Here is a 24,871-nt window from a genome sequence, read left to right as displayed (position 1 = left end):
TGTTCTGCACTAAACAGTTTCGCTGGTCTTCCACCTCCACAGAGTGCAATGGCTCATGACTTTTTCAGTCGAGATATCGCTTGTTTGGGGTAGAATTGATGCCTGCAAATAATTTCACCGAAAGTTCACCACGTCATCAAATGGTCACGTTTTGGGAACACCAACACGGCAGCATCAGCAATGAGAGAGCGTGTCACGAGGAAGCGCAGAAGAAGACGAGAAATCTCGTTCGGCGTACGCTGCCTGATCGTCATGAGGTCCGGTGAGTCAAGTGTCTGTCGTTCTCGCAGTAAAAGGAGTTCTTTGGAATCATTAAGACGAGGCCTTTTTTAGCCGTTCCAGCAGAGCTGTCGAGATAGCCGACACCACGACCCGTAATTCAGAGAAAGATCTTACGCTATAGAATTGTTCGTAAGAGCAAATTGCAACCTATATCCTGATACTGGATATATTATTGGCGAGAACGCTCGGCCAGTGGTGCAGAAAACTTGCAAACGAAAAGCTTTGTGGATTCGGCCCACAAGCTTCGTGCAGTGTCGCAAAGTGATACCTACCGCACAGCCACTTCATGGACGGTATATAGCAATCACTTTGCGGTCCAAGAAGCGCAATTTTTTTTTAATTTCCTGACGTTACACTTGAGCTGCAAGCGACCTTTTAGCGTAGTGTTCTGTCGACTTATGACCGTACCGGTGAGCTCGTAAGTGTGCCGGTGTCACACCATATTCACCCGTATATCATCGTGGATTAGTAATAAGAATCAAAACCGCATCTTCATGCTCAGCTCGGCAGAACAACAAAAGCCGCCGAGCCGGCTCCATTTGTCCTGAGGTCCGTAGGCCCGTATTCGCAAACCTTTACGTTCGTAAGTGCTCTTATCCATAGGCCGGCCGCCTCCGTTAACATGTCCAGCATCAGCGTTGGCTTACAGTTGCTGTTGCAAGGAATTCTAGAGTAAGAGCTTTATGTAAATGCGGACCCTTGTCGTGGGTCGTGATCACGGCCTACGCCAACGCATCGTATACGTTTTGCCGCTACATGAAGTATGAGAAACAATAATTTAGGATTCATCGTTATACACTTAGCAGTAAAGCGCACTTGATTGTTCCAGTGTTCCTTATTTTTCTAAGCTAAACAGCCTAGATTCTTGACTTATTCTAAATGCTAAACTTGCATGCATGCTTTTAGACATATGTATACAACTGTCTCTTACCTTTGGTTAACAAAAATATAACACAGGTATTTAAACTCCCCACCTTACATAGGGTCTGGCGTATTGCAGTTTCTGTTACAGCAGCTGCATCTATTAAGCATCGAACATTGCCGCGGTTTAAAACGGCTCTTGCTGTTTTCTTGCGAGCAATGCAGGACTAGCCGGCGATGATTCAGCCGATTCAGCGAGCTCCTACACTTGCCTGTCTTGCCTATTTCTTACAGGAATCCCCAAGCAACACAGGCATCCTGCCCCGTCGCCTCGCATCATGTAAGGAATCGAGTTTTGAAGTGTGCACGTACTGAACACGAAAGAAAAAAAAAATTGTCCGAGACGCATTTTTTTTTTTTTTCGAGGAGGCAAGGGTTCAAACACTAAAATAAGGGTACTTGTTCTTACATACAGCAGCTCCCTACAGTGGTTTGCGTAAGAGCTGCCACCGGCGAAACATAATGTAAATTACATTCTACAATTTCAAAAGTTTCATGGATTTTGACTGCGTCTGCGTGAAACTAGATAATTGCTTATCGATCTAGAAAAAAATATATATCTAAGGGAAAAAAACGGTTCACTCTAACAAGTTTTCACGACCTTTTTCAGAAGCAACTGACACGCGAAAATGCTTTGAAATTCGTGACATCAAATTGACGTCGCGGCGGGGGGACCTACACAGGTTCGCTATTCGAAAAGCGAAACCTTGCGCTTCACTTTCTCCGCTAATAATAATATTTTCCAGCTTAAAATTGGTGAGAATTGACTCTACAAAAGATTCGCCATCGCTTGAAACAGATTTAGTTTTGCTTTTTAGGGTCCCTATAAAATGAACGCGCCATCATCAAAGGCACCGACAGGCCTTGAACAAACATCACTTACAGCGCATACATAGACAAAGGACCAAAAGAACGACGAAGGCCTTTTGCTCCCTTGTCTATGTATGCGCTGTAAGTGATGTTCGAAATAATGGAATACCAACTAGCCCGTACCCAAACCTTGCTTGAACAAACGTTTATTACGAACAAAAAAAATGGCTGTGGCTTAGGTAAGGTTAAGCCCAGGATGCGAAGCATACTAGCCTTTATTTTAGTTGTTGAACCACTGTTTAGCCTGGTGAACTGCTGTTGCTTGGCTATATTTGGTTCGGCTAGACGAAGAAACAACTCATGCATTACTTCTTCGCCTTCAAGAGTGGAACGCGACAGCGTTCCCGTCGACCCGCCAAGGGGTGTAAGACAATGGGCTACAGGGCAGCGACTACGCGCCCCGCATTGGACGCGGTGAGCGTCGAGCAAAGCAGCGTTCGGCGCGGCAACGAAATGTGCGCCTGAGCAAGAGACGCACGCCTTAGAAACAGCGCGTTTCTAAGGCAACACCGCATTCACTAGAGGCGCTTTTGTACCGCTTTGAAGCGTTGTACTCGTGGCTCAGTGGTAGCGTCTCCGTCCCACACTCCGGAGACCCTGGTTCGATTCCCACCCAGCCCGTCTTGCAAGAGTTGAGCCAAAGCCACTTCTCCTCTGTCGTGACGTCACGGTGTCACGTGATTTCATGGTCACCGCCGCGCCTGAGGAGCTGGGTTGAGCCCTCGTAATATGCTTCGCATAAAAAGCTTTCTGAATTCGATCCCATTTCTTTTAGGCCCAAATTCCATCAAGTGTGGACTGGCGTCAGCATATCGGGAACGCGAATGCACGCGTCCCTGCGTCATGTGTTCCTCCGTGACGTCACAGTGGCGTCATTTCAGTCTCTATAGCAGTTTAAATTAAAGGAGTGGTCGGGACACGTCTCGTCTCTCAACTTTCACTACGGCGCCGCATAACTGCGAAACAGTTAAGGCAAAGGAACGTCAACGGACGAACTGCAAACAGACATACGACACGAGCTTTGAATTGGACGCTTCGGTAACTGTCTTGCTTGTCCTTCGTCAACCAAATTCTCGCCGCCTCCTCTGGCTGCTCCTTGCGACATGCAAAGTTCCGACACGCACACTTTCGCGTGAAGTTTCGTTATAAACAGCACTATTGCGCCGGGACGCGTCTCCGTTTAACATAATTAACCCAATGTATGCGTTTCCAACAAACGCGGTTTTTCTTTTCGCATTCTACAACACTACAGAAGTGGTGTCTTTGATTTAACCTCGACCTGAAGTTTCCACGAGCGTCTGCCATTACAGCGGCTGGCTGTGCACAGCGTAATAAAAATATCTACTCCGGGTACTCATCGTCCGGCTTAATGGGCATCACAAAGATCGATATTTTAAAAGGCAGGAGTAGCAGCAGCTGTGCGGACGTACTAGAGCTGTTCCGAGACTATATGAGATAATTCTTAAAAGGGTCATCATCGAACTATATACTGCAGCACTCGGTGTCGAAGAATCTCGGAACACGCTTTTCAACTGCTTCCTCTACCTCACTCGTTCGCACGTTTTGCTTTTTTGTGCCTGAACACGACCATCTAGATTACTTCCAAGCCGACACTGACGCCGTCACCTGCAACCCACTCTATGAAAAAAATAATAATGATAAAAGGAATGCGTAAAGCGTAGGCGGCTTCTCGCTTTGAATGTGCAAGCTGTCGACCTATATGCCACTGGGTGCAGACCTTGGCTGATACAGGAAACATACGTCGCGGTGCCTTCTGCGGAGCACCGCCCCTCCCCCCCCCCCCCCCCACACACACACAGCGAGCATAACAGTCTCATAAAAAAGCCAACCAGAGGCTGACGCCGCACTACATGTGATTTTTTGCCGCTGCTTACATGCAAGCTAGTGAAAAGATTGGTCATCTACCTTGTGTTCCACGTAACTTGTGCCAGAATTTAAATATATTCGAGTGCTCCCGCGTAGCTGGATAGTAGCAAGTGATGTTGTTTGCCATCGATTGGAGCAAGTCGGATTTTTTTTGTACTTCGCCTAAAAACTTACTATTAATTAATCAACTTCTCAAATATTATATTCAAAGCAAATTTGTCAATGAGGAAATTTTAGACCAGCTTGGAAATATTCCCAATCCAGCTTTCTGTTGCTCAATACGTGCTACGTACTTTTTTTTTAAGCCTGAAAGAAAGCCCGCGAGACACAAAAAAGTGCCGGACAACAAGCTGGATCGGGAATTTTTCAGGATGGTCTAATTTTCTCGTTGACACTTTTGCTCTGAATGTAATGTTTGGGAAGGTGACTAATTAAAAATTAGTAATTATGTAATTAGTCAAAATACAAAAAATATAGTCTTACTAGATTCATGCAAGCGACGGCAAACAACATTACACCTCGGGCCGGTCCGGCTGCGTGGCACTTGCATATTTTTAAATTCTAACACAAGTTACGTGGGACACCAGGCATATATCTAAATACACTAAACGGCCTCCAGCCCCAACCCAACTAGGCGAACATAGCTCTCTGAATCATAGGGATTTAAAGGCAGCCACAGATAAAATAATATGCAAATTATGCATGTGAGTACAAAATGATGGTGGAACATCATTGAAGTCGAGCAACAGGCTATACGAGTATATGTCATGGAGAGAAATTATATATCGCACGGGGCATTCAAGTTTTATTGCGAGCTGACAGCTATCACGGTCCTCCACACCTACGGTGCAATACTACCTGAAGGGAAGTTTTAAAGAACACATTAAGCATGACTCACGACACGCACCTTCAGCAACGGGACATCGTTGAAACTCTGGTGGTGTCCTGCATCTTCTTCTCTGGGCGCTGCAGAGGTGCGTTTCGCATTCTTGCGGAATGCACGCCTCGATAAAACTTATGAGCCAACGAAAACGAGAAGGAAAAGCGCGCCGGCTTCGACCGAAGGCATTTGCTATGGATCCCGGCACACACTGGAATGAGCACCCCCAACGCAGCGACTCACGGCATTGCTCGAGGCCTGACTCACCGAGCAGCATCGGAGGAAGAGCCCCCGCGGGGTACTGCAAACGTCTGGGCATGGGAGGATCGCATGACCACTTTTCACGACATCACGGCACACTACCAATTACAAAGACGCATATACCCATTCCCTCACGCTAGGTTAGACAGGACGCAAGCAGTACACTTCAGACAATTACAAACAGACTCTTACAGAAACCCCAGACTCATGCACGCCATGTATCCAGACATATACACTACAAACAGATGCACATCGTGTGGCGAGGTTGCCACACTAAATCACATGTTATGGGACTGTCGGGACCTAACAAACAAGTCGGGCAGTGCCGACCCCTCCGTCTCTTCCACCGCTAGCCTCCAGTCACACTGGATGACCGCACTGCCCAGCTCTGACCTGACAGCACAACTCTGGGCCGTCCAGCGAGCCGAGGAAGCCGCTTCGAGACAAGGTCTCGGAACCGCGTCCGCGGCGGGAGCCCAGATCCACTAAAAGACGCCGGACTCAAATCTTGCTGATTTTAAATAAAAGTTTACGCTCTCTCTCGACCGAATTAGTTCTCCTGTCATGCGACAGAATAATCGTCGTGCACTATATACAGGAACTTCTCGCCCGCGCTTCGCCGCGTTCATCTCGGGCACCGCCAACACTCGCATGGAACTCCATTCCATTCCTTTACATTCCTTTATTTCAGCATTCATCGTTAAATGTGCAAATGCTAGGACAGGATCAAAAAGCCGCTCTTTTAAGTGGCTTGAACTCTGCGCGCGCATGCAGAGACCCAGCACGCGAGGAGGACCACTACGAGAGCTCCGATGTGGCCTTCTACGTGGGCAGCTTCCTCATCATGGCCGCGCTCGTGGGAATACTGTGCGCACCCATCTACTTGATTGGCAAGCAGTTCGGTGCGTGTGCCACGCTGCTGGTTGCATAATCTGTTGGTATCCCATGGTCTGACCGTATACTTGAAAGCTCGATCGCCTGCGGAGTCATAGCTGGGAGGTCGCTCGAACGCGCTCTGTATAGACGGCCGATTCGCAAGTAATTTTAGTCACGTCGACAGAGGCTCGTTGAATCGATTTTTCCCCGGCCTAAACACGGCCGTATTTTTTTTTCAGCAATAGAGAGAATGGTGTCGGCACCACATTTGACTAATGCGAACGCTCACAGTACTTCAATTTTTTGTCTTTGTGTGTGTGGAAATTTCAACTATATTAGCAGCCTAAGTGAGTATACAACATACAAAAGGAGTTCACAGCTGTCGGAGATGTTCGATTCTGCAAACTTCCCCGTCCACTGTGCGACATTTTGGACCAATTGACCAAAACGTGTGCCTCGTCACCCTTGACGTAGAACACACACAGGCCAAGTATAGCAGTTGGATTTTGTTTTTCTTATTCAGCTGTCTTTAGAAAAAAAAAAAGGCGGGAAAGGGGGGGGGGGGGGGGGTAGGTTAGAAGGTACGCCACAACTGAAGCGGAAAATCTCGTGTAATGTAAGCTTTCGGGGCCTTATGCACTGAGCAACACATGATGTGTATTTCACCTTGCGTAGTCGGCCATTTTTATATTTCGGTCAGCAAACGTCGTATTTATCGCCGTGCTGTTTTAAAAGATTTGTAACAATACATATGCTAAGACGTGCCATCCGTTCCTTTGTTTCAGCCGTCGACAGATACACCTTCATCACGGGTGAGACAGACACGTATCAAATATTTTTTTGCTCGAGCAGGTGCATGCAATCAGTAATACGATATGGACCACCATATGCTGAACGGTGACATCTCAGTACCTCGCCAACGTACTAATACACAAAACAATAGCAAGGACGATTTGCCGCGCAGGGCACTGATTGATAATTTAATTACCACTCTACGGAAAGTCGTTCACTCCTGACGTCAGGTGTCGCGCATATTTTGTTACGAGTTTGATTCGCCTCTTGCTACCTGTTTTTCACTCACTTTTCTTAGCTTATTAACGTGCGCAAAAGAGATGCGGACGTAATTCTGTTTCATGTGTGCAACCATAATGCATCGTCTTTGCTTAGTGCACGATGCATCAACCATTAGAAAAAAAAACATAGCTACCCTATAGCTGCATTTAGGACAGGTTTTGCACTCTGCGGTATAGGCACCTCGCGCGTGCATACGAATTCACTATAGGACAACGGAGAGGTAAGCGTACAGAAAGGAGACACTCGGAAAGTTCGCAGTGCTCATGATAACCGTCGCTTTAGAAGGAGTGGTGGCACAGCAGTGTCTCTATGGGACTTAGTCATACGAGAATCCGCCCTTGTAAGGTGACGTTGATCTGTTGCGACGCGCAGACCAGGCGGAGCCTTCGGGAACGAAGGGTGTGGTTCCGATGCCTCGACGCATCTTCGTGGCTGAAAGCGGTGAGTAAGGAGCCGCGCATTTCTGCGCTTACCAGCATTGCATAGAGTGCGTGAGAGTTCCGCGACCAACAGTGGTGTTTGAACTCGACGAGCTGGAAGCTTATATAACGCTGAAAATAATACCGCAATTCGTCAGCTTTGATATCTCTTTCCTCAGTAGCGCGGCACCATTGTTGCAAAAGAATAGTCACATGATACCATCACAAAAGAATGGTCACATAATTTCAAACAAGGTAGTCTTAGTGGTGGTACGTATGTTCCACTTTATCGTAAGCGATGGCATGATCTATTTGTCGAAAAAAATGTGTGCTATAAAGCCGAAATGCGCAAGCAGTATTTCGCAAGACTCTTACCCTTGCTTAATCGCGTCGGCCCACACACGGAAGTAAATTGACAAAATAGAGTGGCTGTTTGGCGCACTATAGCCTTGTTATTTTCTGCTGCTGCTGCTACGTGTAAATTCAGACAAATCTAATATGGCGCACGAGACTCGTCTGTTTGCATGCAATAAAACGCTCCAACCCGTCGAGCACCTAATTGTCATAATCTCTCATCGCTCTTCCAGACCCTTTGCGGCAACTGAACAGCAGCCAGAGACGTAAGTGGTTTGCGTTTCTTTTTGTTGATTAAGTCTCGGTCGGGAGCAACCTAGTAAAACTATTTTGCGCAGCAGGAAAAAAGAAATCGTTCGTACAAAACACTGAGCGTACTTCTCGTAAGGCGGTACAGATGTACACAATCTACAGGAAAGGAATAATCTAACAATTATATTTCAGTGCTATTCCTTTTTGTGTTTCATCAGAGCTCCACGCTTGGCTCCGTCCACATTATCACCGGGATCGACCAGCCGTGAATACTTGATGACAAGACAGATAAGAATAAAATCGAGCGAAAGGAAACCGTAGATAACACCGGCTAAGCGCACGATTCGCGGTATCCATTACCCAAACCTTACCCACAATAACCCGCCCCTCGTTTTGCGGGCGATAAGGAGTGATTAACGACGACTGAGAATGAACCCCTAGAAATGGTGACATATTACTTAATCGACGACGTATACTACGCTTTCACATGTACTTAGCAGTTCGTAAGTGAGGTACGTGCCTGCCAATAGTTCTATCAAACATGTTAAGAGAACGCGGAAGGTCAATGACAAGCAGTTCATACGAATGAGAAGCTTAGCGAATTCAGTTTTTTTTTTGCTTTGTTTAATTTTCCCTCTGTGGTGCAATCTCGCCACTAATATTAAAGTTGCAATAATGTGCGCGCCCGTCAAAAACTTACTTGGAACTTTGTAAACTGTATTTCTGAAGTCATCATCACATTGGTTGCGCATGCAAGATATAATAAAACCGCAGACTTCAGCACATCTCATGTTAAAGACAATGTCTTCCTTAGCTTGTTACCCCCACTTTTCTGTATCGGATATCTGGGTTTCTATCCCTCTTTGTGAACCGATGCCTAAGATGATGCAGTCTAAATATATAGGCCGTTCCCGTGGGTATATGTGCAGTCTACAAGAGTGCAGTGTTAAAAATTGAAGCACTCCCATGCTCCCCCTACTTACCTCACGCGAGGGTTGACGCCTGATTCTAACCTCCAACTCACTCAGGAAGATATTGCCTTTGGTCAATTTCAACTAAAGGTTAAACGCCTTCCAACTTTTTTTTTAACTTTCCCGAAGCTCCATGTTTAGAAGACGAACATTTATTTATTGTCCAGCATAGTTGACGGCAGATTTGAGGCAGAATTTGTGGCCTCCGGCATAGTGCTGTGCCTTGTGTGACCGAAAAATTAACATTAGCGACTCATGTCTCTCACTCCCTCACTCATTTAGATTTTCTCATCCAGAAAGGGGTCACTACAATGCAGCGCAAAGGTGCGTGACATCTTTTTGTGCTTCACTGCTCCGCTCCACGGCTGTCTCGGGGAGCTTACAAATAGAGTAGCAAGCATTCGTAGCTAGTTCTTAAGTAATCGATAATCATTTGAGGGCGTTTAACAACCCGCATCTACGCTCGGGCGAGAGAGAAGAAAACCTCCGGCACAGGGCTTTTGTTAGCATGAACGTAAAACCATGTGCATGACCGTTTTCGCATTCCGCATCAACGGAATGCAATCGCTTAGGCTATAGGAGTCCAACCTATCAAGTCGTAATCAGTAAGAAATCACCACAGCCCCTGAACCACCACTGTTGGGTACAGCCAATCGAACACGGCAGTCTTCCATTATAAGTTGATGAGTGTACGACCCCTAAACCGAACGAGTCTAAATTCCAGGCGCTCATTTTTAATCACGACCCACAAATAAACTACAAGTCGAACTACTTTGCTTTTTCTTTTTTTTTCGAAATCCTTTCTCGGTGCCTTGTCCTGAAATGCTACATCGGCGCCCGCAGCCCAAGAGGTGAGCTCTCCTGAAACGCGACAGCGCTATAAGCACGGCCCTTTGCGTCACGTGGACGTGGATTCCGGCGGTTCCCGTAACCGAGCACTAGTGCCCTTTCTCCTACCCCTTGGGGTGCAGCGCCGTTCCGGCAGCATTCTCAAGTGTAGATGCCCTGTTCTGTAGTCCTTTACCTGTGTGGGTTCTGCAAGTTCTACGTGGACTGTACTTCCTTTGTAGCAGATGCAGCAGATAATACTTCGAAAGAGAAATGCAGCGCGCAAGGCGTTTTGCTCGTTGTTTCGTTAAGGTTTTATAGTTTTTAATGAGGCGTGGCACTAAAGTAGTCACTTGCCGTCCACTCAACTGCTTGCGAGTTTACCAGCTCAGGACGTGCAAGTGAGATACTAAAAGTAGCGAAAAAGAAACATTTAGAAACACAAGTTTTAAAGCGCATGTGTGTCTATACATATTCCTTTCGGTATACGTCTGTCCCGCTGCGTTCCTATAATTTCGAACCAACTGGCCCAAGCGTCCTTGCTGGTTAGTGGTATCCGAAGCGACCGTGGGTACTTAGGTTTCTGAGTCTGCGCAAGAGTAATCCCAGACAACCAGCGTTAATTCGGAGCTTCCCAACACGGCACCCCTGACAGCAAAAATGTGGTTTTGAAACGTAAAAATAACATTGCTGGCTCTGTTTAGAAGAACGGTTGTATCCGTCAACTGCTTAATTGCTACACGCTTGCAGTGATTGACGCGGGACACATGGACAGAGGTGCAACGACGGCCTCCAAACATCACCACGTGCCCAAGAACCCAGAGGCAGCGCACAATGCGTCTTCAAGTATGGCCAATTTTTGACTAGTGTGACATTTACTGAACGAGCATCCCTAAGGATGAGTGATGCTGTGAACGCAAACTTTTTTCTTGTTTCTTTTCGCGAGTATGCACGCATGGCAGAATACGAATAGAAAGGTTAGACAGTGCATGCCCATGGTGCAGGCTGATATCTTGAAGCCAGGCGCAGGTTGTGAATGCACGTAGAGTGGCGTCTATCTTTAGGGCAAGGCTGTCTCCCGTCTCTTAATTTTTTTTCTCTGTCTCGCATGGATGTCCTAGTGCACGCAAACTAGAAATGAAAGGGCTGATCATACAGCTAGTTTTCGAAGTTCGCTTTCTTCCGTAGACTATTCCTTAGAACACGAAAGTGGTTTAACTGCCTCGGCAAAATACTGTTTATTAAAAATTGAGCACTGACCAATTGCAACTGAACGTCTTCGTAACGACGGTAGCTGAAGAATGTCAAATGGGGCATACGATGCCTGATAGTCACTCATTTCCTATTTCGATTGTACATGTCAGATCTGAGTCAAGACTGCGCTGCAAGAATTATATCAATCATGTACACCCATCCAGTAATTACACCACGTGTTCTTTGATTGTGCCTTCAATTGGCAGCTTTGATTTATAATTCTGAAGCTATTGTTATTAGCGCATGTGGAACGTACGCCGCGGACACATTTATATGGGCCCGTTGGGTATTGTGTCAGAGCTGGTTGAAGGCATGGTGTCCTTGAGTGAAGAGGCGCGACCACGCCGTACATCTGCGTATCGAGGATGTCGCCATCAATTTATGCAACTTCCTCTCATCCACTCACTCAGGTGCTTTCGAATCTCGAACGACCACTTTGTAAGCATGTCAAGGTATCATGTATTCAAGATATCGCTGGTCATACATCTATATTCCTAACTCGCGGAAAATTCAAGCTGGTGACTACAGCAATGCTGCCGAGTAACGTGCTTCTACGTGTATGCTTCGCTATATTTGAGGACGTATTCAAGCATGACGTGGCAGTATTGTTTATATCAAATACTACAGAACGAACAATTAAGAAATAATAACAAGGAATAAAAAGAAGCACGTAGGTGCCTCCAGCCACAGCCACGAGAGAGAAACGCGAAAAGTGTGCATGAGTAACAATCGTCACGCAAAATACCCCCCTCATGTATTAACGAACGTTACATGGACTCACACCAGCTGTCGACCGCGGTACGGGGAGGGAATAGTTATATACCTATAGTGGCAGCTCCTTGCACAGAATCGGACAGCCGCTTTGCGAATTTAACTGCACTGAGTGTTGCGTGCGGAGAGCTCTACCGTGCCCGCATCGAGAAATGGAGGACCACTATATTGAATGTCACGTGCTGGAATGTCACGTGCTTTATTGAATGTCACGTGCGGCCGCTGGTTGCTTTAGTTGACATACACTGTCGTCGTATGGCAGGTGGCGGAAACCCCGTGCAGCTGCTGTGCTTCTTCGGCGCCACTTTCGACGGCCCGTGGCCCACGAGTCTGTGCAGCCACCTGGTTTACAGCGGCGCCATTATGGGCGCCGGCGAGGACTGGCTGCAGCTCGACACTAGGCCGGGCGCCCGCAAGGGTACGCGAATTGGTTGTGCTGGTAGAGTGTGCTCTGTAGTGCTTCGGATGCTGGGGAGTTATTGGACAATTCAGCCATGTTGTCAAATTGTGCGGTGGCGGCGTTTCGAGCTAATCGGAGAGGCCGCGCGTAGCAACGCTCTCAGTCAATCAGAGCCGGCAAGATGGCGAATTCGACAATATGGCGAAAGTGACCGTGTCCAGAATAGCACTGATTGTCCTGGTAAGTAGCCGCGGCTTTCTTGGTTCCAATGGAGTCCGTCGTTGGTATACAATGCACAGCGATCAAAAGGCTGAAGTCACACCCACGGGTCAAAGCATGCATAAATGAATCACGTCACGACGAACCACGTGCAGTGTCTAGTGAGCCTCTTCAAATATCGCACTTCCAGCGTCTATACCGATGAAACTTAGCTAAAAACTCGAAACACTTGCCTTATTAGGTTACTCAATATAAGCACGTCGATTTTGTTGCACTTAACAGCAGACTCCTTGTGCAATATCCTTTAAGACCCATCTCCATTGGCTGCTTTGGCATGTCATACAATAAAAGCAATAAGATAAATAAGAATGATGTACATTAATGCCACACATCAATGCAGTCAGCCGGCTCCAGTCGTTGAAACCACACTGCAGGCCCTGAAAAGCTCCCTTTGACAACTCGCAAGAAGCTTAAATGTAAGAGCTCGCAGAAAGACAATCATATCGAGCGCAAGTCAAGATCGGCGTGATGCAAGGCTAGCTGTGCGCCATATCCAGACGTTACGCATATCGTTAACCATGAAAGTGTCGAGTAACCACGTACTAACCATTTCGTCATCATCATCATCATCATCATCATCATCATCGTCGTCGTCGTCGTCGTCATCATCATCATCATCATCATCAGCCTAGTTACGCCCACTGCAGGGCAAAGGCCTCTCCCATACTCCCCCAACTACACCGGTCATGTACTAATTGTGGCCATGCCGTCCCTGCAAACTTCTTAATCTCATCCGCCCACCTAACTTTCTGCCGCCCTCTGCTACGCTTCCCTTCCCTTGGAATCCATTCCGTAACTCTAAATGACCATCGGTTATCTTTCCTCCTCATTACGTGTCCTGCCCATGCCCATTTCTTTTTCTTGATATCATTAACTCGCGTTTGTTCCCTCACCCAATCTGCTCTTTTCTTATGCCTTAACGTTACACCTATCATTCTTCTTTCCATAGCTCCATGTAACCCGAACATAACCATGTATAGCATTTGCTTATTCTCGTTTATGCGGTCCACATGTGAAGTTCCCGCGTGCCATGGCGCAGCTTTCAGCACCTTCCTGGCGCTGAAGGACAGCGCTGAGGGTGACAGCGCGAGGCAGTGGCGACTGGTGATGGGCGTGCGCGAGCCCCCGACCACTTTGGGCGCCGCCGACACCACCGACTCGTGGCCGCTGGCGTTCGCCGGCCAGGGAAAAGCGCGCGACCTGGCGCGCCGTGCGGCCAACTGGCTGAGCAACCGGCGCATCGATGGCCTCGTCTTCCTCGAGCAGCGCCTGGACCCAGGCCGCATCGACGCCTACGTCACCATACTCAAGGCTAGTTACATCCAAAGAAGGATGTGCGTTGACACGTGGGGCTTGAGTACGGAAGCCATGTTCTACATTAGGCTACGAGATAAATCAGTACAGGCGCGATACATCTATTTCCACTGCAACTTACAAGCTTCTTGCAACCCATTCTCGATTTATATATATATATATATATATATATATATATATATATATATATATATATATATATATATATATATATATATATATATATATATATATATATATATATATATATATATATATATATATATATATATATATATATATATATATATATATATATATATATATATATATATATATATATATATATGTAGCGAAATCGAGAATGGATTGCAAGAAGCTTGTAAGTTGCATATATATATATATACACGCCTTCTCCATCTCTTCATTCCCCCAGTCCCACTACACGGAGTCCGTTGAATCACGTATCCTCGTCGTCGCCTACATTATTCGGTGCTTGGTTAGGGGCGTCCGGGCGACTCTTGACGTCGACGCAAAGCAGTCGTGGAACTCGGCCAGGATTGCAAGAAGCCGTTCTCGCTCGTGTTGTGGCAAAGTAGTGTTTACGTCGAGCACAGGTGCCGGGTCTTGTTCAGACGCTTCCTCGAGTACTGAAAAGCAGCCACGAACATCGCCGACGTTGTCGAAATAGGCTGCAGCCGTTCCCTTCAATTGGTAGGTGCCGTCGCTCTGTGCTAAAATTGTTTAACAATAGGTTTGTGCGCCCATCGGCGACGTTTACGATGTCTCGTGCAGCGGAGATAGCGTGAGTAAATAACAACGGTAGTTTTTCAAAAGGCTGTTCCGCCGTCTTGCTCAGCGTGTTGTTTGTCTCTTGTATATAGCACACAGCAACCTGTTCGGTCACTAAAAGATTCGTTCGCAATGAAGGAAAGTATGCCAACCACAGGAGTTCCGGACGGCGTTCTCGGGCAAGCTGCTGCTCCTGTTCAGCATCTTCTGGCTGTACGATATGGATAACAGGGTGAAGAGCCTCTTCTTGGAGCACCGCATCAAAGAACTCATCAGGTGAGGCGAGGCGCAACGGTAGACGTCGCCGTGCCCGACGAGAATGCCAACATGCTCCGAGACCGAGAAGCGCGCTTGTGCTGCCGAACGCCACATAAGCGCTATAAACACAGTGTGTTTATCTCGCTATGCGCCAACTGCGAGGTGACAATTGGCACACAATAAACGCCTGCTTAACGTTTGCGAGAGAGACCATGCTTCGTATAAGAGTATGCGACTGCGCTGTTTATGTATAGGTAATCGTTGCAAACAGATTACAACAAGAAATCCACACATGAATTCTTGTTTCAAACGCACGCGGCGCCTTGACAGCGCCGTAGTCAAAAACAACGCGGTCGTCGCGTGGTGTGAAATTGACGCGTGGACGCCGCAAATACGTCGGAACTGAGTCCCATGTGGTTACCGCTTTGGGCAACGGTTGTTCACAGCATCCGCGTCTGTACTGAACAGAGACGCGACGCGCGCGACGCAGGCTGACGGACTTCACCCTGCTGGAGACGCACGTGCCGCCACATAAGGAGGGCGAGTGCGTCACCTTCTTGCCGAACTCTTTCAGCCGCTCGCCCGACAGCAATCGCCAGACGTTCACTATGGTAAGTACTGTAATATACGTATGAGTGTTGTGCACACCCACAACAAGCTTATCCCGAGAAGCCAACAAATTTAAATGACACCAAGGAAAGCATAGGGGAAATTACATGTAATTAATAATTGAAATAAAGAAAGGATAAATTAATGGCAATGAAAATGGATGAAAAAAACAACTTGCCGCAGGTGGGGAACAAGCCCACGTCTTCGCATTACGCATGCGTAATGCGAAGAAGTGATATGGTTAATAAAAATCGGGCCCCTCAGTTAACCCCCTTCCTTCTCGTTCTAACAACAAGCTTGTCACATCAGTTTACAAAAAAACAAATAATGCGCGCCAACGCTTGCATTCTCATAGTAGCCATGAAAAACATTGTGAAACAGCAATCCCGAACAGCCAAGCTCTCTGTTTCAAGCGGATATGCACTAAAAGCGAGGACTTTTCATCGAACTGTGAACAACTCCGTGTATCGACTACTGCGCCCGCGTTATCCTCCCTCTTTCATCAGCAACGCGATTCAAAAAGCAGACAACATTGATCGTCATGAGATCATCAGCAGCAAACCAGCTCCCCCAGAATCATTATTATGTGGTATTCAGCGTCAACTCCCAACATAATTAGTATCCTCCGGAAACATCACACCATGCTCTTACAGAGCGAAAAAATGCGCCAAATTGTTCCTGAACCTCCGCGGGTGGTGTACAGACGGGCCACCAAGCTCAGAGGTGTTGTCACGTCCTCTAAATTAAGCTCGGTTGACTTCAAAGGCTGCGCACCATGCGGAAATACTCGATGCAAACACTGTCCCATGATGAGTACCGCTAATGTTGCCATGAGCACCGCATCTTCATGTTCATTCAGAATCCAAGGGGATTACAACTGCGATACTTGTAACATTGTATATCTCCTCGAATGCACCATTTGCTACACACAATACATAGGACGAACGGAAACCCGTTTTAGGCTGCGCTTTAATAATCACAAATCACATGCAAAATTTATGCTGCAGCTCACCCTCTACAAATATGTGAGCACACTAGGCTACCCTATCAAAAAATTTAAGGCCACTATTTTCAAATCAGGATTCTCCACTCATTACAACAGACAAGCTTACAAGTCATTCCTAATACACAAGATCAGCACACTTTCTAGGGGTACTAATGAAAGCATAGGTAGGCTTACGTGCATGCCCAACTGGTAAGAGACATGTTTCCAAGTTTGCCCACATGTTTGGCACTCCAATGAACATTCTTACTGTTTGTTTTATGCGTTTATTAAGGTTACGTATGGTATAGTCTACATAGCATGCTTCTAAAGCTATATGTATATTTCCGCATTATTCATTAGAGAGATCTTTTCGCCCTTCTGTTATGTAGATGTTTATCACTTCACTTTGTGATATAATTTTTCATTTATCTTTTTTTCATACATGCATAGACTTTGTATAAAAAACAGTTTGCCTTCAATCACAAAAGATAACCACCTGTGCAAAGAACGCAGTGGGATTCAGTTCGTGGAACTCGGAGGTTAGTAGAGGTCACAGTATGGGTGTCATATAAAGGTGGGGGCATATTGACCATCTTCGTGGTCTCACAAAAGTTGCAGTAACTTCAAACACAGAACAAGAAGGACACTCTGCTAGTAGCTGCGACCCCTCACGTGTCTATGCTAAAATGTGACCCCTCTCCCCTCAATTCCACTGGCTGAGCCTTTCCATTTTATACTTTTCACGCCTTGTGGACACCACAGCATGTTTGTATTCATAGGCTGTATATCTAAGTTATTGTTTTCTAGTTGTTGTTTTTTCGTTTTCTTCTTCTTGAGTGAATGTACACGTATTGTTATTATGACGCCGTGCGTTTCTTTTTTTGTTGTTGTTGTTTTTTTTTTAGTTTCGCTCTTACAGCGAAAATGTATAGATTGAGCTCTGGGTCCTTGCAATAGGCTGGACCCCGGCCGAAACGTTGAAATTCAAAATATTAACGGAGCAGGAGCGTCTGTCAGGCCTCGATGCATTTTGCTTTTATCCCCGTTTCTGTAAAGATACAGAAGAAAATAAATCTTTCTTTCTTTCTTTCTCTTTCAAATTAAACGTTTGTTTTTACTTTATTATGTGCGCCTGTATATATTTATATGTGTGTATATATATATATATATATATATATATATATATATATATATATATATATATATATATATATATATATATATATATATATATATATATATGAGAGTCTGCTGGGATCCGGTATGAAGGGGCACTTGTAGGTTGAGGACGCACGAACGAAAAAGACGATGCTTTATTTTCTACACTTCTGCCGAGTTCCGGCCTTCGTCAGGGAATGGCACTTGTATGTTAAGGACGCACGTACGAAAAAAACGATGCTTTCTTTGCTACGTTTCAGCTGGGGTCCGGCCTTCGTCGGGGAATGCCGAAACATAGGAGATAAAGCATCGTTTTCTTCGTATGTGCATACTCAACCTACAAGTGCCTAAACCTACATGATGCGTATGTTTGTTTCACAATAAATTTCATGTATTCGTGGCCGCTCAGGTTTGGTCACACCCACTTATCCTCTCATCTTTCCAAAAAAAGTGTGTGCATTGCCGTGACGTGAGCACATGTTCGGCGCGTGTAGAACGCCGTGCTTGCGTGGATGGACCGCGCGGCGTCCCAGGTGGACCAAGGCTCAGTGTGCTTCACGCTGACACTGGCGGTGATACGGTTCCTGCTGCCGCTGATGCACACGAGCTTCGGAGAGACCTGCCAGGACTTCTACCCGGTCTCGTACATGCAGGCGAGTGCGCTGGAACCACTAACTAAAGTTGATGTTACGAAACAATAATGTTTAAACAGTGAACGATACGAACACTGAACTCTGATTCGGCTTGTGTCAGCCCGTTATGGCTAATTACCACCTAGTCATTAGAATGTTTTCCGAGATCTTGTGTGGCGGGCACGAAGACAATGACAGATTTGCGAAAGCGCGTGATCTGTTGGCGTCTGAAACAACTGAAGACACTAATAACTTTATGGTACCCCTACTGTAGATTCATTCAACCTAACTGTGATTTAGACTTGGTTGCAAAGTGATGACAAAAAGAGAAGAGAGTCAGTTTGGAAAATTACAGTGCAATCATATAAGTTTCTACTAGATACTCCAGTGGGCTGTCTAGTTATTTGCCAGTGTCCACAATTTTTCAGTGTCTCTGTTATAGCACAGACAATGAATTTTCGAACAAAATTAGACTCGGACGCCTGTGCTGTTTTAAAGCACCGTGCCTGCGAGGTTTTGTCACATGGCCAAGACATGGTGCGCTCAGTGATGCTGCTCCCGAGACACGTACAACTCGAGCGCGCTGCGGACTCACGTGACCTCTCTTTCCCCGCAGCACTGTCAGCTCTGGGAGAATGTGCGTTTCGACAGTTCCAATGCCGCGAACTATGCTGAAGTTCCGGGAAAGGGTGGCTTGAGCTTTCACCGCCTGGAGGCCTACGACGACATTGCATCACTCGGCATTAAGGTCCGTAACACCCCACACCTGTCGAATAACTTCGTAATCTCGGGGAAGAAATATAATAACAAAAAAGAATTTCCAGAGCGTTTTCTGTGCAAGGCTATGGAATCCCCCCTCCCTCCACAACTTTCTGCATATATATTTTTCAGCGCTCTACAAGAAGGTCGGATTTCTGTCATCTACTCCACAAAGTAGTGCAGCTGACTTCACTGCTGATACCTTAGTTGAAGAAAAATGAGGAATTGCTGTTGTGCGTACGCGGCCATCTGCAGGAATAGTTTTTCAACATGGGGGAACTGATAACACTATAACTCTCTTGGTTACAGCGCAAGAGAAACGGAGACACAAGAACAGAAAATATGCATACACCCCTAGTTGTGATAGCAAGTTGTTTGCATTCGTTCCTAAATGCTCTTGTTTTAGTTTCATTATTGTTAGTTTGCTCTTCGGAATAAAAATTTCACATGCGATATTGTAGTAACGTATATCCCGCATAATGCTCCATTTTAAGCCTCTTAAATTGTATCTCGGAGATAGTCATGCAGAATTTTACTTGCGAGAGCAAGTTACTGTCACCACTGGTTCATGTCATTTTGTCTGAAGCCTCTTGAGTGTCATATGTCGTTATCACGCAAATAAAGCAGGAAAAGGCGGGTACATACGAAAAGATGTGCACCGAGATGTCGGAAGCTAGAGTCGTCGTTCGTTAAGCAGGCAAGCTGGTGCCATAATAACGTGCCGCGATAAACTCGGAGGCTTCACCAAGGCCGCAGCACTTAGTCGGCGTGCTCTTGAAATTGAAAATGAGGAGAGAGGGCTTACATCAGAGACGCCATGTGCGAGAGTGACTTGAACTTGCCATAATGGCAGAAAACAGGTCACAACTTTATACCCCGTATTCTAGAAAATTCCTCCACTCAACACTTCACTTCGATTCTATGTATAGATGGATGGATACTATGAGCGTCCCCTTTGGAATGGGGCGGTGGGTTGTGCCACCAAGCTCTTGCTAATATATGGCCTAATGTTCTACCTATGTTAGAAAATAAAAAAAGGAAAGGAAAAAAAAACACGATGAATTCCCATAACCAACCTTTATGAACCCCCATTGGGAACTTTGTTTTTGCATGCCTTTGTTGTTTGTCGTTTCCCTACTTTTCTTCCACCAATCTTCCAATCGCCACAAACCAATCTCTACTGTGGACAGCTCTCGCTGAACCCAATGGCTTCAAGGAGGCCAGAGATGCCTAAATCGACCGCTGGGCAGATATCATCAAATTCTAACACAACATGCTCCATCGTTTCCCTAGCTTTACCGCAGCAAGCACATGCTTCTCCTTCCTTCTTATACCTCGCTTTATAAGTGCGTGTTCTAAGGCATCCTGATCTCATTTTTATATGTAATAAGTTTCCCTTGGAATTATTATAAATTGTTTATTTCCTGATTTCGTTTTTTCCTCTTACATAGTTACTCATAGCAGGTTTCTTTTCCACTGCAGCCACCCATGAAATTATCTTAGCTTCTCCGACGTTCCGCTTGATGTTCTTTGTTGCCATGTTGCTCACCATGCAGGTCGCATACTTGCTGGTAAACTTCCTAGTTCTTTTCCTCCACTGTGAACCAATGCTTTTCCTGTACAAATACATGAAAACTCTTTCAGCCCATTTACCTTCTTCTATATTCCTCAGTCGCCCTTCATAATCAATTTTACTGTGAGCTTCTCTCACCCATATCATCCAACACAGCTTCATTTGTAGTCTTCCTGTGAGCGCCCAATGCGAGGCATCCCACTGACCTTTGGTTCCCGTCGAGTCCCGATTGTACACCTGATTTCAAGCAACCAACCACATTTTCAAATGTAAGTTCTGGAACCATTACACCTTTCCACATACCCCGGAGCACCTCGCACCTATCGTATCCCCATAGTGTTCCGTGTTTCATTATGGCCGCATTTCTCTTCCCCTTTGTTATTGTTTCTTCCTGTGTTTCCAGATATCTATCACTTTCGTTTATACGTGTAACAAGGTATTTATGTTCTTTTACCCGAAGTATTTCCTAGCCCTTAATTGACACTGTCTGTTCACTGTTTTCATTGAATACCATAACACCCGACTTCTTAACGCTAAATTTGAGGCTTAAGTTCTCGCCTTCCTGTCCACAGATATTAACCAGACGTTGCATATCACTTTGCTTGCTGGCTAGCAACACAATGTCGTCCACATAAAACAAACCTGGACGCTGCTGCTCTACTTCTGTACCCGCCTGAATGTGAGAGATTAAACCATTACTTTCCTCAGCGGCCTCACCATGTACATCATAAACAGCAGTGGGGATAAAGGGTACACCTGCCTCATTCCTTTGTTTATATCAATTTTCTCCTCGCTCCTCATCTTCCCATTCAATGTAAACGATACTTTCTAGGTAAATCTCTCTCAAAAGCTGTATACAATCGTCGCCCAAGCCTTCCCCTTCCAGAATATCCCACAAAATGTTGCGTCCTACGTTGTCATATGCTCCTGCAATGTCTAAAAAGGCCACATATAACGGCCTCTTTTCAAATCTGGATATTTCAATCGACTTAGTAAGGACAAATAAGTCATCATCCAGACGCCTACCTATTCTGAAGCCATTCTAAAGTTCTCCCAAAATACCATTATTCTCTGCCCATGCTTGCAGCTTTAATTGCCTGCATTGTTAACCTGTATATTACCGATGTAATGGCCAAGGGTGTATACGAGTGAATTCTATCTTTCTCCCCCTTACCTTTATAAATTAGATTCATTCTGTTTTGTCACTAACTGTCTGGTATTCGCATATCTTTTAAAGATTTTTACACTGCTTTCAACAGACCTTCCTTACTTTTTGGTCCTAGTTCATTGATCATCCTAACGGGGAACTCGCCTATAGCCCTGTGGCTGTGCGCTTCAGAATTTTCTCTTCGGCTTTCTTCCACTTGAAATTTGTCAGCACCAGCTCCTTTTCCATCTTGCTCTATTTCATGCTCTTTTTTTCCTCAAGCAAAATCTTGTCATTGACTTGAAAAGATTCGGCTGTTATTTTTCGGATGTAAGTATGCCGCGTCCCCTTCCGATTTGTTTCCATCTTCGTCTAGGATATCCTGTTGTATTATTGCAGACTTCCTGCCTAATAAGCTTGTGTGGTTCCAAAATATTCGATGTACGGCCTTCTTTTTCTCACGTATTTCTGACAACCAACGTTCACTTTCACCTTTTATCTTTGCTTGAACCAGTATTTGAACCACAGATTTTTCTCAGTATATTTCCCATTTTCTGGCTACTTCATCCTGCGGCAACTGCGCTTTTTTTGCCTGTGCTCTCGGGAGGTCTTCTGTCGTTTGGCGATCGCTTCTCGTTTCTCCCTGTTTCACCAGCTTTTCGGTTCATTTTTTTTCCTTTCCAATGAGCATGTTGCTTCTCTTTCCGTATTTCTGTCGTTATTACACTTAGAAGCTCACCATATTCCCACTCTTTGCTTGACCATTTGCCAAGTTCTTTCTCGACTCTAGTGAATATATTTGCTATTTGTTCAGCGTTCAAGTTTGGACTAGCCATTTTGTGTTCATTACTCTTTCACAACTACATATCCCATTTTCAAAATGATGCGTTTATGCTCGCTTCCTATGCTGCTATACCCTTCCTCGTAAAGGACCATTTCTTTCAACTTATCATGAATTCCTTCTGTCATCAGGCAGTAATCAATGGTCGATTGCCGATTTCCCACGTGGTTTGCTCGTCACACTTAAGCCCTGTATTCACGATAACGAGGTTATGTTGCTCACAAAGATGTAGCACTGCCTTCCTATTGTTGTCGGTATAGCCATCTAGATCCTGTATGTGGGCATTCATCTCGCCTAATAGGATAATTTCAGCACCATTCCCGAAACCTTTAATATCTTCACTTACACATTCTACTGACTCTTCATTCCTCTCTTTGCAATTATTTTCAGTCCACAAATACGTTACGCCTAGCCAAGTTTTCTTTCCACTCACTGCACATAATAACCAAAGATGCTCTTGACATTTTGATTTTACTCTTTTCTATTTGGCTCCCTGATGGATGAGCATTCCGACTCCCCCTCCTTTTCGTTCCGATTTAGTTCTGTTGCACCCTTCCCAAACATAATTCTCAATAACTGGCGGCTCTTCTGAGTCTCTAAGGTGCGTTTCTGTAACCGCATACACCCCTATTTGTTCTCTATTTAACTGCTCCTCAATCTCTGCCCACTTTCCTTTTCCTCTCCCGCCGTGCATGTTTATGTAGCCTATTGCATGGCGAGCTCTCTTTCTTGTTTTCCTCCTTTTTCTCTTATTGATGGCGATGCTCTTCTGAGGTTCCCCTAGGGGACCTTCCTCATCACTAACTGCGCCCCAAAAAAGCAACTGCGCGACCAGCAAGTCACCAGCCCACTTCATGTCCAAGCCTGTGATTGAAGTGGATCCTGTCTCGTTGAAAACCACCACACCTTCTCAATTCCGTGTTTACTTCTACAACATCAAGAGTTACCTTCTACAACCTAGAAAGTTAATGGTAGCGCCGCCCCTTGGCAAGTGGTCATTGGTCTTCATAGGTTCCACGGCAACTCCTGAGAAACGTAGCATGTTCTGCACTCCAGGGATAACGCTGTAGTCAACTCGGCTGGGAGAAGCACTGGAATTCAAAGATGGAAGGATTAACTGGTCAGCAGTCGAGCTAACAGACGATTAGAATATTGATAAGGGAAAGTGACTGATAGAACTGGAGTCATTGAAATGTCTATGTCACAATATAGTGACAGAGATATTACATACGAAAGATCGAGATGACACAGGCAAAATACTAGGTCGCAATATATGTAGTAAAACCTGATTAAATTAAGCAGGCTAGATGACTATTTGTCCCCACACTATTTCAAAGGAGATGCCAATAAATATGATTATCGTAGATTAGAGGAAGGATTATAGCAAGTCAAGGATGTTTTGAGAATACGGGGGTATTATTTCACTTCCTCGCTAGAGCGCAACATTTCTTCTTTTTTGCCTGATTTCCTTCACAAGTCTAAAATATTCCCAGTGATCATGCATGGCGATTCCCTTCTGATTCAAATTTTAAAACTCAAACCGAAAATCCCTGAAAAGGAAAAGTGTGTTAATGGATTATCGCTACACCAGCTCCACAAATGACGGCACAAATTATGAAACCATCTGCTTTGGGCTACTTGTATAAAAATGATTGAACTATGTAACAGAAACTTGCTGCGGACGTCCCTGCACGAAAGATGGCCACAAACACGAAAACACCACGAAAACCATGATGCTGAACTGACGTCATCCGTATCGGCGGGAAATTGAAAACGAGAAAGTTTGGCCTTCGTTTGAACTGCGAATAAACAACTCTTTCCCATTGAACGGATTCTAGCAAAAGGATAATAAATTCTTCTAAACCGATTTAGTGTTTGTCCTTGGTCTTTAAAATGTGGGTTCCTTTCGCCTCCTCCCCCCTCCCCCGGCATTGGCAGCTGGAGAGCATCCTGTCGCAATTCTCGCGGCTGTGCGTGGCGCTGGTACACGTGGACTTCGACGACTACCTGGGCGCGTGTGGCCACAGCAAGGGTCCCTTTGCGCGCCTCGCCTCGGTGCGCGAGGTGCTACGCCGGTTCTCCACCACAGCGCAATTCTACGTCGACCTGAGAAGGCGCCGCCGTTGACGGGCAACCACACAGCCCCGGGATACCAAAGAGAGACCACCCGGCGCCGTGTTTCCTGCATGCCGCTCTCCTCCTACTTTTTGTCTTTCTTTTATATAATCACATACTTACTGGTTCA

At 45.6% G+C, this 24,871-nt stretch overlaps 1 protein-coding gene across 1 annotated transcript; it reads left to right on the top strand.

Annotated features, from left to right (window-relative positions):
• Positions 1-205: 205 nt before the first annotated feature.
• LOC135920919 (uncharacterized) lies at positions 206-24,871 on the top strand. Its single transcript, XM_065455193.1, has 15 exons — positions 206-262; positions 1,438-1,483; positions 5,876-6,003; positions 6,763-6,789; positions 7,424-7,492; positions 8,058-8,090; positions 9,330-9,371; positions 10,626-10,721; positions 12,163-12,318; positions 13,619-13,890; positions 14,822-14,940; positions 15,413-15,533; positions 18,169-18,327; positions 18,923-19,054; positions 24,565-24,871. The coding sequence occupies exons 1-15, from the start codon at positions 253-255 to the stop codon at positions 24,751-24,753; spliced, it is 1,599 nt and encodes a 532-aa protein (XP_065311265.1). The 5' UTR covers positions 206-252; the 3' UTR covers positions 24,754-24,871.

This window comes from Dermacentor albipictus, chromosome 4, assembly GCF_038994185.2.
Source record: "Dermacentor albipictus isolate Rhodes 1998 colony chromosome 4, USDA_Dalb.pri_finalv2, whole genome shotgun sequence".
Classification (NCBI taxonomy): domain Eukaryota; kingdom Metazoa; phylum Arthropoda; class Arachnida; order Ixodida; family Ixodidae; genus Dermacentor; species Dermacentor albipictus.
This window is presented reverse-complemented; position numbering and strand designations above follow the sequence as displayed.